This window comes from Girardinichthys multiradiatus, chromosome 20, assembly GCF_021462225.1.
Source record: "Girardinichthys multiradiatus isolate DD_20200921_A chromosome 20, DD_fGirMul_XY1, whole genome shotgun sequence".
NCBI lineage: Eukaryota > Metazoa > Chordata > Actinopteri > Cyprinodontiformes > Goodeidae > Girardinichthys > Girardinichthys multiradiatus.
Genome location: NC_061812.1, coordinates 8,122,367 through 8,141,144, shown reverse-complemented (window position 1 = coordinate 8,141,144; position 18,778 = coordinate 8,122,367). Strand labels below are relative to the sequence as shown.

General features: G+C 37.9%; 2 protein-coding genes across 9 annotated transcripts in view; one reads left to right on the top strand and one right to left on the bottom strand.

The window, feature by feature from the left end:
- The first annotated feature begins 1,251 nt into the window (after positions 1–1,251).
- On the top strand, positions 1,252–10,348 carry ncoa5 (nuclear receptor coactivator 5). Of its 6 annotated transcripts, none has more exons than XM_047348019.1 (12): positions 1,273–1,376; positions 2,339–2,392; positions 3,750–4,019; positions 4,233–4,340; positions 5,587–5,650; positions 7,561–7,764; positions 7,844–7,962; positions 8,244–8,376; positions 8,523–8,722; positions 8,823–9,027; positions 9,139–9,230; positions 9,413–10,348. In XM_047348019.1, the coding sequence occupies exons 3-12, from the start codon at positions 3,851–3,853 to the stop codon at positions 9,961–9,963; spliced, it is 1,845 nt and encodes a 614-aa protein (XP_047203975.1). In that variant the 5' UTR covers positions 1,273–1,376; positions 2,339–2,392; positions 3,750–3,850; the 3' UTR covers positions 9,964–10,348. The 6 variants fall into 6 exon arrangements, with proteins under 6 accessions (XP_047203974.1, XP_047203975.1, XP_047203973.1 ...); XM_047348017.1 differs by having other exon boundaries at positions 8,520–8,722; XM_047348018.1 differs by lacking the exon at positions 2,339–2,392 and having other exon boundaries at positions 1,252–1,376; positions 8,520–8,722.
- slc12a5a (solute carrier family 12 member 5a) overlaps positions 10,333–18,778 on the bottom strand; it is a 233,407-nt gene continuing 224,961 nt past the window's right edge. For all 3 annotated transcript variants that reach the window (XM_047348014.1, XM_047348015.1, XM_047348016.1), the window contains exon 26: positions 10,333–15,915. In XM_047348014.1, coding sequence (XP_047203970.1) covers positions 15,824–15,915 — 92 coding nt within the window. In that variant the 3' untranslated portion in view covers positions 10,333–15,823. The remainder of the gene's footprint in view (positions 15,916–18,778) is intronic.

Genomic DNA, 18,778 nt, shown 5'->3' with positions numbered 1-18,778 from the left:
TTTACAAGTATAATAGCAGTTTTATCTAGGTTCTTTGAGATTTTAGAAATACACTAAATGTTTCACAAATCACAAACTATTAACTATAATCTGTCATTGGTGTAGCATTCTCTCCTGGTTTGAGCTGTCTAGTTGATGTAGTTTTTAAAATGGATCATTTCTAATGTAGCTGAATAAAGGTTTCACATATGACAAAACTGTATTTTATGTTGTCGCTGTTTTTATTTTTTAGCTAAAGCAGAATAAAGGTGGTCCAGAGTCTTTAAATGCAGATGAATTGGAAGGTGGAAATTACAACAAAGGGGATGCAATCTGCAATAAAGAACCAAAGAAAAAGAAGGAAGCTGTGAAATCAAAAGCTCTTAGATTATGTTGCGGGGCATGTAGAACATCACCAGTAGCAGCAATACAGGTTGAAATGGGAGAAATGCAATTACGTATTGGCCGACTAAAACAGCAGCTGGTATTTTAGGTTAATGTTCAAGGACAAGATCAGTGACGTCTGGTGAAAAATATCTTACAGGAGTGTTGCGAGCACTGCAAAGCCAACATATATAGCTTTAGTTGGATTGGCAATATAAAAGCTGAATATGTACGATTACATAGTATAGATTTTTGTCCAATGGTATCTAACCCAGACATTCAACCGTGGCTCTTTGTTTGGATTCCAGCATATGTGAGAGTGGAGGGAAAACAAAGATGCAGACATTCTTGCCAAACAGTCATTGCAATCTAAAACCTTAAAACTGCAAAAATGCAAAAGAATCAATAATATTAATGTTTTAAAAAATCGGGATATAAATGATACAGGAAGACACTTGTACAGCATTGAAAACATTTGTAGTACATGTGAAGAAAACAGGAAAAAGCAGAAAACAACAGTCAATTATTACACTTCTCAGAATAAGTCAAATAGGTCTTACAAACACTTACAGTTATGGAAAGCATACATCAGGGTTATGTGATAATTGCAATTTGCCTGAATCTATACATGGAGTGCCACACATGAACCACAAAGGAGACAGCTCAAAGAATCACTAAATAAACTAAATGTCGACTATACAACTGAAATCTTTTTGGAGTTGATATGATTAAAATAAAGGCTAAAATCATGTCTTTTTTTGAAAAATACGAACTAGTTTTTTCTTTTTTTTTTTTTTTGGTCTGTCCACACTCCAGTCAAGTTGGTGGCGGTAATGCACCTTCACAGTTGGTCTGCCAACCGCCATTAAACATCAGAAGAAGAAAAAAGCTTGGAATCGGATACCAACTTCAGCGTCATTTGTGTTCTTCGATTTATAGAAAAGACCGCAGATAGCAGTTGTCGTGGTCCAGGGCGACTTAAAAAAAAAAAAGAGAAAGGACACACGGCGAAGGTACGTAAAATTGAGTTTATGTCCTGAATAAAATTATAATAATGCGTGCATTGAGTCGGTGCACCAATGCAGCTAATACATTTCAAGGAACAGGGGAGTTTGGTATTAGCATTTCTATGATGCTATTGTTAAGTAGCTAACACCCAATGCTAGTCTGGATACGTGAAGAATTACCTTACTTCACCTTGTAACGACTCAAGAAGTCACATATGAGAGGAAAATTTATAAAATGGAAAATTATGGGTTTTGTTTTTATAAAGAATATTGTTATATTCGGCGCTATCGGAAGTGGAACGCCATTTGCAACCCAAATGACCGCACACGACGGAATGGAGTCCGTATCAACGCAAAGAAAACCTAGATAGCTAACCCGTCGCCGCATGTTTCGGCATACGTTTTATTAGCAATGTAATAAGCGATTTTGCCCTTGGACATGTAACACAATTAGCCACCTGAACACGTATTAAAGTCCTCGCCTATAGCATACACCATCTAGTTTGCGCGGATTAAGTAGCTGCACATGGTCCGTGTTTGAAATGTGTACGTGGTTGTTTTTAATCAATTTTCGCTTTAGTTTTAGTCCAAAACTTCAGAATGGAAGTGTAACCTTTCAACGTTATCCTAGTTGTGTCCAATCAAATGACCAGATTGGCATATATTTTTTTTTAAAGAAGTGAAGCAATGTTTCATTGGTTTGAGTATTTCCATGTAAAGTGCAGCCATTACCCGTTAAACAGGATTGAATTATGTTTACAAAATGTTTATCAGCAGCGACATTTCTTAAAGACATACGCTCAGCAAATGGCAAACACCTGATGGTGGATAGTGGAGTTGCTTGTACATATGCACAGCTTTAACTTGCGTTAATGTTTGTGTCACTTATCAGTAGTTTATAAAGATATTATATACGGTTAAAAACATTTGAAGTCACTTTTCTTTTTTTTTTTTTATCCTGGATCTAGATATTTGGATCTTCATACTAGAGGACTACTCAATCCTTCTGGGTTCAAGTTAAGGTATGCAAGGGACTGCCCTCTAACAAAAACACCCTGAGAAAAAACTTCTTACTTTGTGCTGTATATGTGTTGAACCCAAAAACCCAAGGAGGCTTTTTCCTTTTAATTGCATAAATATTTTCTGATTTGAGTCGGAATATTTCTAAAATTCTCTTCGCTGTGGAACTCGAGGAACAAGCTTTCATTTTAGCAAAGCGACTTAATTTCAGTTGACTGCCAGCCTGTCATTTCATTTTAAGAATCCGGTTTTCCTCTGCAGTATCCCTACAATTTCAAGAGAAGAGGACCTTTTGAACAATCATTGAATTAAATTTTTTACAAAACCCAGGCGCCTTGTCTACGCAGTCGAACTCCTGAAGATGTCAAAGTTGTATTTAAATGTGGGTTGGGAAGGGACAGTACTACGAAAGTGTGGGGTCAGTAGTTTTTTTACAACAGTTGCAACAGCCTAATTTTAGCTTTCTGTAAAACATTTACAGAAAAAGGGTTTTTATTTCTGACCGTCGCTCAAATTATTGGGGGAAAATTACAGTACTGGTGGAAATGTTAAAAAATGTCACAACTGCAAGGCAGCATAAATAGCTTTTAATAAAACTGTTACTCTATTTGAGTCAACCAGTATTTGAGTTCATTATGTTTCCTGCATTATTTTCTCTTTTTTAAAACCGTGTTAACAGGCAAATTGACTTTTTATTTAAAAGTAAATCAGTATTTAAATGCTCAAGATTATTCATGAAATACTTCTTGTCGATTCTCCGTTTCACTTGATCAAATAATGTGACCAGTTATTATTTTAGGTATGATCCTAATTGGTCTTCCATTCAAAGCAGGTCTAATTACAACTATTTTGTACAAGTCTAATAGTATTTCTGTAATATGTTTGGCATTTGTGACCCAGTGAGGATCTACTTTGTATAAATCATTGGCCACAGATGACCTACTTTAAAGCTGTAATTGTAGGAATCTTGTGTCCAGGTTTGAAAAAAGCAAGTTTGTTTTCTTTCTTAATGAAAATTCATTTAAAGGTTTTTCTTTTCAGCGATTTATTTGAAGACTTGTGGTTTTTAACCTTTATTTGTTGTTCACTAGATTTCACCTCTAGCACATCAACCAAATGTGGTATTATTTTAGTCTACATAGGACAAATAAACTGCAGATTTCATAAAACTGCCGTGAGCATTTTGCAAAAAATGTTGGGTTTAAAAAAATCTCGGAAACGTTAAAACACAATTTGATCAGCATTTGAATTTGCTTTCTATGAGCTTTGTTGTGAATTTGATCTACAATTTTTCATCCACGAAACCCTTTTTTTTTTTATGGAACTTGATCTGTTCTCTTACTCACTGACATGTTTCAGGATTCAAGGCACTTTAAAGACACTTGTTCGCAAACAAACCGAACCTGTTCAGGCATTTGGGGCGCACGAAGAAAGAAAAGGATAAACCGCAACGTCTAGTCATGTCTCGCAGAAGAAGCCGCAGCCCATCACCAGTGCGATTTTCGCGCACCTGCAGCAGTACCGATCCAAGGGATTTGGAGAGAAGGATTTTTGTTGGGAATTTGCCAACGTCTGACATGACGAACAAGGATTTGGAAGACCTTTTCACTCCATACGGGAAGATAGTTGGTTAGTAAACCTACAAGCGTTCACTCGCCAATTGTTACATGTGACGGTTAATATCAGAAAACCTTTTCGCAGAATGTTACAGCTGTTGGAAAGATTTTAAATATCTGACATTAACTTAAACATCATTATTTCATACATGTTTCTACTGAAAGTTTTTCTGGAGGTGGATGGTGGAAAGCCAATTTTGTCCCACTTAAAATATTCCTCTTCCAGGCGTGTCCTTGTTTCGAGGTTATGGATTTGTTCAGTTTGAGCGCCTTGAGGAGGCTGAAGCTGCAAGAGCAGCTCAAAAGGGCCGAATATATAAAGGGTACAAACTAGGTAAGCTTTAACTGCCCAAAGTTTGAATAAATGGTCTTTGCGTGCGTATTTATTTTTAATGGGCCACAAAACCAAGCTAATGAAATAAGTTGATTTGAATTACTTTTATTGATGCCAAACGTTTAATGGACCCAATTCTTCAAAACTCTTCAAAACTCTTCAAAACTGTTAACAATCCCAGCACAGACGAAGGTGCCAATATTTAAAACATTTAAGACCAAATGCAGCATTTTGGATTTCTTTAACATTATGTATGGTATTTTTTTTTTAAAGAAAAAGTATAGGTGCAAAAATAAAGCTGGAAGCAGGCTAAAACCAGCTGGGGATGTTTTAACTTTAGAACATGTAATAAACAGGTTTTCTTTTACTGGCTGCAGCCACAACATTGTTTAATTTAACATCTTTTTCTAATTTTTCCTGAAAATGACATCCCACTCTAGCTTGTTAGAATTTTTTCTGTATCAGCTTAAAAGCTTCTGTTTTATTTCTGTATGGGATTTTTCAATTTTGTTTTCAACTTTGAACACAATGTTTGGTTTAGGATTCTGACTCTACCTGTACGTCTTTTCTGCACTTAAAGCAACTAAAACATGAAGGATTATAGATAATTACCCAATTACTTTTTAAAGTCTTAGTTTTCTGAATTACTGTGGGTGTTGTGGGTTTAATTTTGGACAAAAAGGGCAAGAGAAAAGCAAATGTTACAAAAGGTATGTTTTAAAGATGTTGCATTTGGTCTTTGTGAGTTACACACTCTTAATATGCACAGCGAACAGTTTAATGTTTAGTAATACCATTTAAAAGATATTTCACGAATGACTGATATGTAGATTATGGGATTTACGTGGCAACGTATTCATCAAATGCAAATAAAGCGGGTAAATACTTTGTGGTTCTGAAATTCGTCTGTTTTATTCGAGACTGATTTGAAAATGTTCTCTACCAATTCAAACTCGCCAGGTGGAGCGTACGGTTTGCATATTTCTCTCAATTTCAGCTTAAATCAAAATTCCCACGTAGAATTAGTTGGGTGGGCTGGAGGCTACTCTTTCATTTAACAGATCTGGCGTCTCGGTTTGCTGGCCTTTGAACTTTCGCCCAATTTGCGTTTTCAAATTTGGATCCTGGCCCTAAGTTTTCATTTGGACCGGGAAAGTCATGATGCCGCCTCTCATTTTGCGTGAAAGAGCATTAGCTGGTCTACATGTAACTGTTGTGTTCAACGTTTGGATTCATTTATTTTCAGATGTAAATATGGCAGTGGAGCGACGGCAAGCTAAACCTCAATCCCAGCAGAGCCCTCCTCGAAGGTAAAGTAACGTGAAATGAATGTGAAGAACTACCATCGCCTCTCCACTGTCGGTAAAAAGCGTGTTTAACCTTTTCATCACCTGTAATTTCTCCCAAGGGTTGAATTCCACATGATGGAAGCTACCTCACATTTGGATGAGTTTTAAATGGTTTGTTCAAGTGTTAACATTTCACACAGTGTCCTGATGTGTTGAAATAAAGAAGCGACACATTTGGTGCAATTTAAAGTGTCTTTGTCTCAAAGATTCTTGTATTTCTTCTCAGCTGCACTGCGATTTCTGTCAGATATTTCTTGCACGAGAAAAATCAGTAGGTTTTTCACCACTGAAACCTCTTTATGACGAGTAATACTCACTTTAAGACGATGGGTTTTCGAGTTTATTTGGAAATGCTCCTTAGGGCATACCAACTTTGGCATTTCCTTCCTTTAACATTAAAAAAGACATTTGTCTTGTTGACGAACAAGACCACAAACAACTTTCATTTGCTGTCTAGCATGTGTGAACAAGAAGCCAAGTGAAGGAGTCTGACAACAGCTCCATAGACCTACATGTAGCCAAAGGTTTTCTTGCTTATTCATTTGTGATTCATTGCAAAAAAAAAAAAAAAAAAAGCAAATCCCTAACACTTACGTGATGGACTATTTGTTCACAAATTTTCAACCGCGGCTCGTAATATTTGTTATTTTTTTTGTCAAAAATCTCAAAATAATATTTTGCGTGATTGTGATGAAAACCTTTTGCAATACTCATTTAAAACGTTTGCACACTGTTCAGCTGAATGGTTAGTTTGTGTAGTTTATATATTTCATATATTACAGGTAAATTGCGGATGAACAGAAGAAAAAGATCTTACTGAAATCCGTGATCTCTCCCAGTTTGTCCAAGAAAATAAAACGAAACTGAGAAATCTTCGCATCTATCGACCGAGAAATGAAAGCACCATAGGCATGGGCAGATTCATAACGCTGAGTAAAGTCTCATGGTATTGACACAACGCCTTAAAACGTGTATAAACCTCATCCAGTTGGCATGCGGTTTTAAATAAAGTACAATTACCTCAAAAGTATGCAACTGTATTTTTAAAACTGCCCTACCTTAAAAAATGAAGAGTGACGGGCCACGTCTTGTCTCTGCGTGATTTTTGCGACTAGAAATATTTTACAACAGTTAATCTTTTCTGTGAGTATGAGGAAAAGCTCAGAGCCTTCTTTCATCTCAAAGGATTTTATATTATCGGGATGCTATGATGGAAACGTGGTTTTGAAACCGCAGCTTTTTTGGATATCGCCTTAGCTTGATAACGGTAACCGGCCCATGCTTAACGCACACAGGCGGGACCTCCTTCCACCGAAACACAATCCTCTTGGATTGGACAGTATTTCAGTACAGGTGAGACAATCTGTTGAGGTTCTGTTGTTTCGGCATCGGAGGAATTGTAAGGAAATCAAAAGATTTGAAAGGTTACTCAAAATATTTTGGAGTTGAACTATTTTTGCTCTCACTTTTAGGTTGAGTGGTTAAAAATGTGTTTTTGTTAAGAAAAACTCTTCAAACTGGAATTTAAAAAGAGGTTATCAGAGAGGTGAGAAAAAATGTTCTAAAACCCTCTGAAGTGATGTATTTGATAATGATTCATTAAATGAATCGGTGTGTTGCAGCTAATGGATTTTTTTTTTTTTTTTTATGAATTTTGTTTTTGTGATTCGGAGTGAAATCACTTCAGATTTTGAAATTCAAACCTGTTACTGTTCTGTATACATTTAACGTTTTACGTTGAAGGAAAAAAACTTTCCATTTTAAATATGAACTATAGGTCGAATACTTATAGCTTTGTTACCAACGGCATTATTTTCAAGTCCACATCACAGTCGAGTTTTTCTAGCAGTAATTCTTAACCTCTCTCTCAGGCTCCCATATGGCAAAGAGGCCCGGCCTCGATCGCGCTCACCTGTTTACGGGCGTGATGCGAGGGAGCCTCGGGACAGTCGTGATGCCAGGGACTCTGCCAGGGAGCCCAGGCCAGCTACCCACTCCCGTGACCCTGAATATCGGTACCGCGCAGAGAGCAGAGACAAGGACGTCAGGGGAGATCCTCGGGATTCCGCTTACAGGTGACCTTGTTGACCCTCAGCTGCAGAATGGCAGTTCCATCACGACCTTGTTTAAACATGTAATCTTTCATTGCCGCAGAGATGAGTATGACAGGTACTACCGCAGCGGCAGTGCTGCAGAGGACTATTACAGGAGGAAGGATGAACCCTACAGGGACCCTTACTTGGATCCCTGGAATGGACGTCGTGAGCCTGGAGGTTAGTAATACAAAGTACATAATACTCTTACTGCTATCAGTTGGTTCACAGCTTCCTGTGGGTCACAGTAATCTTTTGCCTTTTAGTTAAAGCACTAATTCACAGCAAAAAGGCTGTAATCGTTCAGTCTTTTAATGGAAAGCTTTCTTGGCTAAATCCATTTGGTTGTGATGTACTTCACATGTACATCTTTTCTAGTATACAAGACTTGTAGCTAAGATCTGAGTGGGTTAGGTTTTCCATTTTATATATTTACCATGATCCAACTTTCTGCCAAACAGTAGATGATCGCGCTCGGCCAGAGGAACGTCGTCGCAACGAACTGTATCGGCAGTACTATGAAGAGCTGCAGCGGCGCTACGACACGGACCGTCCTGTGGATTGCTCTGTGATTGTTGTGAATAAGGCGCAGAAGTAAGTTCACTCTCTGTTCCGTACAGCATCAAGAGCTAAATGCCTCTCTGTAGATGCTTAACCCCATCTTGGATATTTTCATTTCATATTGCTCCTGTGTGTTTGTGTGTGTGTTTCTGTATCTTTTGCTTCTGAAACAACTGTAGGGAGTATGCTGAGACGGTCGGGCGGAAAGTACGGGATTTGGGAATGGTTGTGGATCTGATCTTCCTGAACACAGAAGTTTCTCTCACCCAGGCTCTGGAGGACGTAGGCAGAGCCCGAACTCCCTTTGCCATCATCATCACTCAGCAGCATCAGCTGCACCGCTCTTGCACTGTCAACATCCTGTTTGGTACACCTCAAGGTAATTTAAGTCAACAGCGATTCTATTGGTGAGGTTGGCCCAAGATGCTTTTGGTCTTACTTTTCAGTCTTGCATGTATTTAATTTTACTTTTGCTGTAGAACATCGAAACATGCCGATGCAAGATGCTATGATGCTGGTTGCCCACAACTATGACACCTATAAAGTGGAGAACCGTGAAAAAGAACGGGAGGAAATTGCAAGAAAGGCTGCCAAGATGGCGGATGATGTGTTACTCCGGGAACCTGACAGAGAGAGCCATCCCATTTCAGTTCTCACCAGCATCACGCTGCTGGTTGAAAACAGGTTATCTGCTCAAGCTTTGAAAGGAGAAGCAGCGACATGTTGAAATTAGAATAGTGGCTTCTAAGAAGGAGCTTTTCGTTGAGCCTTTTTCCACTTTCTTTTTCTGTGTAGGTTTTTAACCCCAGAGGAGCTGGACAGTCTCGTTGCGTACCTGAAGGACAAAAGAGCTCGTCTTGTAAGACCCTCTGAAGATTCTCTTGCAGGTAACAATGTCATTAAAGGACTAGTTCACATCAATATCTTTTTTGATTAAAATACTGCTGTGGACATGATTAACAGGTTTTTGACTATTTAAAGAGTTAGTGCATTCTTTCATGCTAAAAATGTAACAAACATTTCTTTAACTAGACTATTTTAAGCAGTAAATCTCATTGTCAACCAACAGCTCATGCAGCTTCTTCAGTGGCACATCATGATGTCCTCCCATCAGCTGCAGGACTCGCTCCATCTTCACTCAGCGCCTCCCAGCCAAGTCACCTGTCTGCTGGCTCCAGCGCCTCAGCCAACCCGAGTCATCAGCAGGAGCTGCAGGCTAAAATCCTTAGTCTGTTTAACAGCGGCTCCAGCCCGTTATCAGGAACTACTGGCGTCTCTCAGAGTGCCCCTCAGTCACATTCCTATAGCTCTCATGGTTCCGCCCCTTCCCAAAATCCAGCCCGTGCACCCATGCCAGGGCTAGCTCCAGGTGGATCTCAGGGTTACGGCATCCCAATGGGCCGTTTGACCCCTGCAGCTGCTGCTCAGAGACCCCCCGCATCCTCTTCAGGTATCAATTTTGACAACCCAAGTGTCCAGAAAGCTCTCGACACACTCATTCAAAGTGGGCCGTCTCTGAACAACCTGGTGGGTCCTGGGTCTGCTCAGCCGCTGCCCCAGAGATCAGCTCCCAGCATGGGCCAGGGCCCCCCCATGTCCATGTATCCTCGCCATTATTGAGGGGCCGTGGGAGACAAATGAGAAGTTAGACGCATATACCACAACCTTTACTGTGATAGATTCTTAAGCTTCGTGTTGGTAGTCTCTGGAGATGTTTTGTAAAGGTTTTATATTTCTCCTCAGTTCTGTGCTGTTAAATTTGAATGGTTTCCCTAGATAACAATGGTTTGTCTCTTCAGCTTGCTGGAAATGTTTTTGAATCTTTTAACATGTGGATTAAACAAACAGGTTATGAAGTATCTTTTGGTTTGTGATATAGATGGTTCTTTTTAGCCTTTCCCTGGTAATATTTTACAGTTTTCGATTGTGCTGTTTAATCTGTACTTTTGTTTTCATTGACAAAATGCGATTAAAAACTTCAGACACAGATTCTGTAGTAAAATGATATTGGTTTATTGCATTTTGTGCTGACAAATCTATAAAATGGAACAGGTATCGCCAGAAGCTAGAGAGATAAGCATTTGAAATATGGATAAAACAGCTTTTTTCCTTTTTTATGTACCATGAGTCACAATAGAGAATAATACATCATTTTTTAGTTTAGAATATTAACTTACACTGACACAGAAAATAAACACCTCAACACTAACTCTTATCGGGTTTTATTTACATGTAGTCCCTTCCCACCCATGCCCATAACCACCCCTGCCCCCAGCAGTTACAAGTGCAAGTGTACACACACACCCTCACAGAACTGAAAGGAACACTACAGCATTACCATTAGACTGGGTACATTATTAAGGAAAAGTCATGAACGGTTCAAATTTTATCTCTGAATCTTCACACACAGATTTGTGTGTATGCCGATTTTAAATAATTTACATCCATACAAAATATCTCCTGCAAGCCCAGTGAATTCAAATCGGTCAACTCTGGATAGTGACAGTTCCTCTGGAGGAGAATCAACGTCTCAAATGAAATTATTGTTTTTGTCATTATGCTATTCTAGTCAGTATCAGACTAAACTAGGGCTGGCATAGATAATGGAAACAACCTAACTGCAGAGTGCCTGTATTTAACAGCGTAGAACATGGTTAGATGTTCCTAAGCTCAGACACCTGTTCCCATTTCCATTTTTCTGTGCCAGTCATAAGAAAGCACATTCCCCAAAATGTCCTTTAAAAATTTGGGAAACTGCAAGCAGGGCTGATTTTGGTCAGGAGGCAGACACACTACCACTTCAAGCTGCTTGTATTAAGATTTACTTAATATTGTTGCACACTAAAGTGTTAATAGTTAAATATCAACGGTGGCTTAATATTTTCCAGAGGTTGGTAAACACCTTTCCATCATGTCTTATCTAATTCACTGGAAGAAAAAAAAAAAAAAGTTTCATACTTAACTGAGAAAAACTGCAATTGTTTTACTTTTCAATAACTTATACAAGAGAACTTTGTAGATAGATCTTCCATTTAAAAATAGATTATAGTAATATCCATCTTGGATACAACAATAGGCCAGTCCTAATAAAAGAGAACAAAATACTAGAAATTAAAGTTTCTGACTGATACAAACAGAATACTTGTATATCACAAACATCCAATATATTTTCAGCACTTTGTTCAGGGTAGTTGCATGCATGCACTGAGTTACACAACATAACTGGAGGGTGGCTCTGCTTGGACAGCAGCTTGAGGTATTCCTCATCTGACTCAGAGAGAGATTGACTACAATGCCAGAGGGATTATTGTTTTCACATCAAACATGTTTGTCTGACGGCACTGTGATCCACCGAAGGGTACAAGTATTAGCTACAGCCTGCGTCCCTTCTCTGCAATGATCTGGGACATGCTTTACCTCTGCGAACGTCCTAACGGGACAGCCGCCTCTTCCACCTGGCAACAGATGTGTTTAAGAGCCCTTAATGTCCATTTAAGAATGGAGACTGGGTAATGATCACCAGCAGATTGTATTTTTTCTTCATGCTACAGTTGTGCAGGTGATGCATCTGATAAAAGGATGTGGATCAGTAGAAGGGGGTAGTTACGTGCTGGTTTTTTTAAGTCAAAGTCAACAATTAAAGTCCAAGCAGAGCCAAGTACCAGAATTGGAAGCGCGAGTTTTATATTCTTTGATAATTTTTCAGAATTATACTGCAGTCACAGTTAAAATACAATGCTGGGTTGGATTTTGTGGCTGGGATGGTGGCTATCAGGGGGTTGGAGCAAATGTGACGAAGAGGGAGGGGGAATTCTGGGAGGGCTCACCTCACAGATTGAGTGACAAGCACAATAAATTTAACAGCTACTATTTTCTTTTAAAGAAACTGAATAAAAAAGATGTATGCATGCTAAAATGTCCAATAAAAAGCTGAACCACATCAGTAAGTCTGAATGGAAATAAATAATGTAACAGAAGTTGTCAGCCTGCTATTGCCACCAGAGGTCACTCTGACATTGTCTGCAGAGGATGTTCTTGTTGAGCTCTGCAGACTTACAGACGGCTCACCAAGAGCGAACTGATCTGGTGTCTTAATCACATGCAGGTTTAATACCCAACAAACATGCTGATAATTAATACACTGACTGCTGACACCTGGTACCAATGAATAGCAAACAAAACAAAATCTGAAAGGAAACAAAAGTGGAAAAGAAATTGCACATGATCTTACAAAACTCAGACTTTGCCCACAGTGATAGAACAGTGTACAGTAAAAGACAACACTAGTATGTTACAGTGTTTCAGATTTAAGTAATATATATTTACAAAAGTGAAATGACCCTTTCTAAGGGCAGTCTACTCGCAAACATAATCTCCTATTATGTTACGTAAATCTACTTGAGAGAGATTGAAATATAACAAGGAACAAGTGAACTCATACTTATTCATCATTCTTTTTTTTTTTGCAAATGATTTTTTTTCAAGGTTTGGCCAATTTTGGCAAAACTTTGTTCTCAAAAATCTTCTTGAGAGCGTCTGGCCACCTTCTCTCCGAGCACTTCACCTTGAACATGTAAGTAATTACTATAGAAAACCACTGAAACAAATATTGCCACATAGTACCATGCAAACAGCAATTATAAAACATTTATAATTCAATAAATAAAATAATTTCCAGTAAACTCCAATAAACTTCAGATATCATTTTGAACAAATTTAAAAAGGCTCAGATGATGCAGGTGATGCTGTCTTAAAAGAACTCAAAAAACTCCTGCGAGCAACCCCCTCTTTGTCAGTGACTAGCATGTTAAAAGGAAATCCTGATGACTTGTCGCTCAATCTTTGAATACTAGAAGAGGAGTGGCTTGTTTTCTTAATATGACAGGTGTCAAAAGTTTAAAATTTATCAAATACATCAGAAATCCTTAGATTTAAGCATTAAAACTCCAGTTTTGTTTAAATGCACAAAAATGCATATTCTTTTACCTTCACGTAGCGTCTCTTGTCTGTGGGGTAAAATATATTAATCGTAAACAGAGCACTGAGAAAGTGAGGAAAAATAGGTGGATGGTTTGCTCTCACTTATGTAATATTGCATCAAGATATTCATTATAGTATTTCTATTAAAACAGAACCCTGTCCAGAGGTCACAGGTCAAACGTGTACAGGTACAGCCTTGTTTTGATAGATAACCACCAGCAGCACTGATATGTATGTCTATACCCTTTTTCACGTCGTCTTTAGAGTTGATTCATCTCTATTTACAGTACAAATAAATTTATAGGTACTAGCAGCATTCACAACATATTATCAGACATTCAAGCAACACTAAAAACGTTAAAATACCTTTTTTACTTAGTTCTATAAACTAATTTGTTTTGCTTCCCTATATTATATATATATATATATATATATATTTATATTTATGTATACTATGTATATATACGAATTTATATTTATACTTCTACTACAAGTGCAAATGACCAAAAATAGTTTCTTTTAAGAAAAGAAACTGGAATAATGAAAGTAAAGTGACAGAAGTCCTTGGTCAGAGTGAGATGATTCTGGATTGTACGAGACTTACGAAATCTACATATACAAAATATTATGTGTAAAAAAATAAATAACATGATCACGTGAGTCCAGATTTGCAACTATTGCACATTCCTTCCAAAATGCACTTTGTTTTTAAAAATTTGCTCTCGAGTCGCCCAGACTCGGGAAACGTGTGGCTCAAATCTTCAGCTATCTCGGGGATATAAAATCTGACTGGAGAATCTACTGCATAGAGTTCATTGTTGAGAACATATTGAGTTTCAGAGCCACAGAAACCATTGTCCTCCCATTTGTATTTTAATGAGACCCTATAAAGAAATAACCAACAGCTGTTCAGCATGTCCAGCTTAGTTTGAGCAGCTGCTTTATATATATATATATATATATGTATATATGTATATATATATATATATATATATATATATATATATATATATATGGCTGGAGATTCAGTCTTTAATTGTCTATAGGGCCACTTTCAAACCATAGTTTCTTTATTATTCTGTTTTCCCCTTTTTTAGCACTTTGTTCTCATGTAATGGAATTTAATATAATTTTCTTCACTATTTCTCTGAAAAATACTTTGATTTGGCACAATAATGTATGAGAATTTGGCAAAACAGATGATATATCTCTGACAATCAAAGTGACATAAATATTTTCTCTAGATGAAAAAATAACATTTAGTGCTTTTTTTTTTAAGTGTCAAAATCTCACTTGTCACACAGTGGTGAAGATTGCAAGTGGTTTTGCTTGCGATGATGTTTACCATAATGATGGGAGCCGTTAAAGATAAAATAAATAAATACTTTTTTTTTTTAAAACAGCATTTTCAGTGTTCTTTCTGAGCGAAGGAGCCTTTTCTCTCCACTTAGAAGCTTTTCAGTTAGTCACAAAAATACTACACTCATACTGGACAACGCATCAGAGCTTGTACATTATTTACAGTGAATCACACAAGGGTTCGAGAGGTGCTGGCAATCATAACATCCTCCTAGGGGTGGCGGGGGGCTTTGTAACTGTCTCCCCACTTTGCTGGCACCCCAGTCTTCTGCTAGGAGATTATTCACAGTTTTATTACGTGTCAATCTCAACAAACTAGCCTTGTACTTTGTTTTTTTGTTTTTTGGCACCAACAGTGGCCCCAGAGATAAACAGCCACTTAGAAATGAGCATAAAGAAATCTCGGAGGGAGAAAGTGACAACAGTAACGGAACAAGCGGAGTAAAACTTATACAGTGGTTGAGAATGTCATGCTAAAGAGTGAGCAGGTTAAAGATAAGACGGCAGAATAGACCCATTTTTCAGTCCCCCTGGTTTATGAGTTTCACAGTTCATACTTCCCAACTGTACTCTCCTTCATCCTTCAACTGGTGGTCCTGACTGTGGGGTGCGGAGTCCTTCATGAAAACTCCCACACCCGAGACAACAGTGTGAGGGGAGAGTCCGATCACCACAAGGGAACTAAAGAGATCTAATCCTACGATGAGTTTATTTCAGCCAGATAACATTTGTGCCGATTAGAAGTCATGTCTGTCCCACTCTTGTGTTTAGAAAGACAAAAGAAAAAACCCCACAGAGATTAAAACAATAACAGACATATACATGCAGGGGTTTTCACACTTCAGCTAAGAACCCACACTCACCAACGCCTCATCCCGACCCAGTTACAGTGGATTAAAAGAGAACATGAACTAGTGGAGAAAGGTTTAATTTGCTATTGAGTTTGTAGTGTGATGGTTTTGGATTCACCTGTCTGCTGTGGATGAGGCAGAGGGAGAGGCGCTGAAGCTGAGCGGGCTATTTGTTGGGTGTGAGAGCAATACAGCACAGAAATAAACAAGACCTCAAAATGAAGCAATGTCGAGTACAGCTGACATCGGAACAGAGGAAGGGGATTGAAGAGGGAGAGGGGGCTGCTCTTTCAGGAATAGATGGTGATGACCTCGCGGCCTCCTCCGCGAACCAGGAGGACCCGGTTTAGGCCATCGGTGAGGACCTCAAGGAACTCCATATCTGTTAGGGAAAGGTTAAAGAAACAACTGGAAGAAAATTAGCTTTTTCAGAAGGGATTTTTCAGGGTGCACTTTGTTGTTGTGGCCTGTCAGTGTATATTGCATTCAAAATCGTTTTCAGATTTTTGTTTAAATAGGGAAAATCATTGCCTTTACTCTTTATACAAAAGATCTAAGCTTAAGGGTGGAAAGAAACTGTTAAACGACACAACATGCATTCTTTATTCAGATATTCAGGACGCAGTTTTGTCATGGACTAAATTACACTGATGCAAAATAAAGTGTGTTCAAATAGTTTTTAGTCCCACTTAAATCGGTCAGATTGTCAAAGAGGTTTTCATATGAAACAAAGATAACATTAGCAAAGATCAATAAAACAACTTGTAAAAGATGATTTAATTTATGAAATTAGTTTCTGCTATTTATGAAAAAAGCCATCCAAATCAACCAGGCACTGTGTGGAAAATTAATTATTCCCTTTGTTAATTCATAAATTAACTGTAATTAACCAAAACAGCTGAGTTCAATTTCACAAGTCACATACAGGCCTGAATACTGCCAGAGCAGTAGAATCAAGAAACAATTTAAATAGAAGCTGGATGACAACATGAAGTGGCTAAAAGATCTCTAAGAACGACACATTTTGTCTCAATCTAAAAAATTTCTAGAACAGATGGGGAAAAGTCATTGACCTCTATCAGTCTGAGCTTCCCAGGAGAAAATATTAAATTAATCCAATAGCACATCAGTAACTCATCCAGGAAGGTTTGCAAAACACAATACAATATTGTTAGGATTAATTGGAATGTATGTGCCTGACTGTTGTGAAGTGCCTTGAGACAACATCTGTTGTGAATTGGCGCTATATAAATAAACTGAATTGAATTGAAAACTGAATATTTAAAGCACTGCAGCCCTTGCCTTAGTGAAGGTCTTCATTGTTTGGAATACAACAAGAATAAAGAGACTGGACAAAAATGGCATCAGTGGGAGTGTTCATAGGCAGAAACCACTACTGACAACACAAAGATGTATCTGGTGTTAACTTAAACAGTGTTGCAGAAAAAGAACATCATACCAACAGTCAAACATGTGAGTGGTAGTGTGATGGTCTGGGCTGATTTGTTGCTTCAGGACCTGGACAACTAGGTGTAGTTGATGGAATCATAAATTCTGCTATTTACCAGAAAATCCTGAAAGAGAATGTCTGGTGTTCAGTTTGTGACCTTGGTCTCAAGTGCACTTGGGTAATTCAACAAGCCCACCTCTGATCCAAAATAAAGGTTCTGGAGTAGTCTAGCCAAAGTAAAGACTTAAATGAGATGCTGCGTCATAACCTTAATCAGGCCATTCATGGTTGAAAATGCTCCAACGTGGCTGAATTAAAACAATTCTGCAAATAAGAGTGGGCCAGAATTCCTCCACAGCAATGAGTGCAATTTACCTTTTCACATAGGGAGAACATATACAGCTCTTGGTCTGGATGTATTTTGACTCTGAATAAATTAAATCATCACTTGAAAACATCTTTCTGTATTTGCTGTTTTATGCTACAAAGTTAAACAGTAAACCTTTTCATGATCATTTTGTAACATTAAATAGCAGAAACTAAATGTTTTATTATTTTTTTAAAAGTTTTTATATGCATGGAATTGTGCATTTTTAAACTGTTTTTGTGGCACATCCTGAACATTATTTTCACAGTGGATAAATAATGTTTGTACTGAACTTTTCAGGTTAGTCCAGTTGTGTTCTGTAGGAACCAGTGCGTTTCTTAAACTTTCAACTTGAGATGCTCTACAGTGAAAACTGTTCTCCTTCCTTCTGGTAGGTTCTTTTATCACTGAAGAGAACTTTTTAAAAACTCCCAGCATGTCTGTTAATGTCACATCCCCGGCCATTTTTTAGTTACTCAATTTCCCAGATGGCTAAGCCTCGCAAGAGTCCTGCTGGTTTTATACATCCTTCATTTCAATTAGTGGGACCACAGAGGTTCTGGCTTCCACAAAGCAATAGAAGTAGAGTTATAGCTTTTCGCTGATCGTTGCAGTATGACCACAGAGATCAGGTCTTACTCTTTATCCTAGCATGTGAAATTATGGACATGAGAGTCTTACCTGACAACAGTTCAAAATGCTACAGCTAAGGGTCAGAATACTTTTGGTAAGAAGAGATTTCTGTTTTTTGCTTCTCAATACATTTTAAGATAATTGAAATAAATACATCTTTTAAGATGTGAACATTTTTGCTACCCATGAAAAATACTGTATGTGTAAGAGGCTTTAATATAAAAATGTTTTTCTGGCAGCAGCATAATCTTACAATAAAAGAATTAGAACGTTCTACCTTTGTTTACAGTTCATCCAATGCTAAGAATTTTTTTTTTTTAACAAACTCACTTGTGGTACAGTTGGTGGTATCCATTACTATCCCTTCAAACATATGTAACTGAAGCATTATTTATGCATTATTTTTATAACTTGATCAGAGGTTTCTAGGAACGTCCAGTTAGTAAACTAATGTTTAAGGTTGGATCAGAGAGAAGACAGTCTTGCCAGAAAAAAGGGTTGTACCGTCAAATGTGCCATCTTTAATTTAAAGAATCAGTTGCATCTTGGCATGGTCCTTTTTCCCACTGAATAAATTTACTGAAATTAAAGTTTGGAGTTCTGTAAACCTTTTATTGAGACATTTTGCTAGTGCAATAAAAGATGAACATATGATTCAAGCTTTTTACACATGGTCACCAGGGGGGGTGCAACAGCCTCGTCTGCATCTGCACCAGTAAAGCAGAGACTGTACAAGTCGTTTCTGTATTATAGTTGGAATGAACTGAATACAGGAATGATACTGCTGTTTATCTT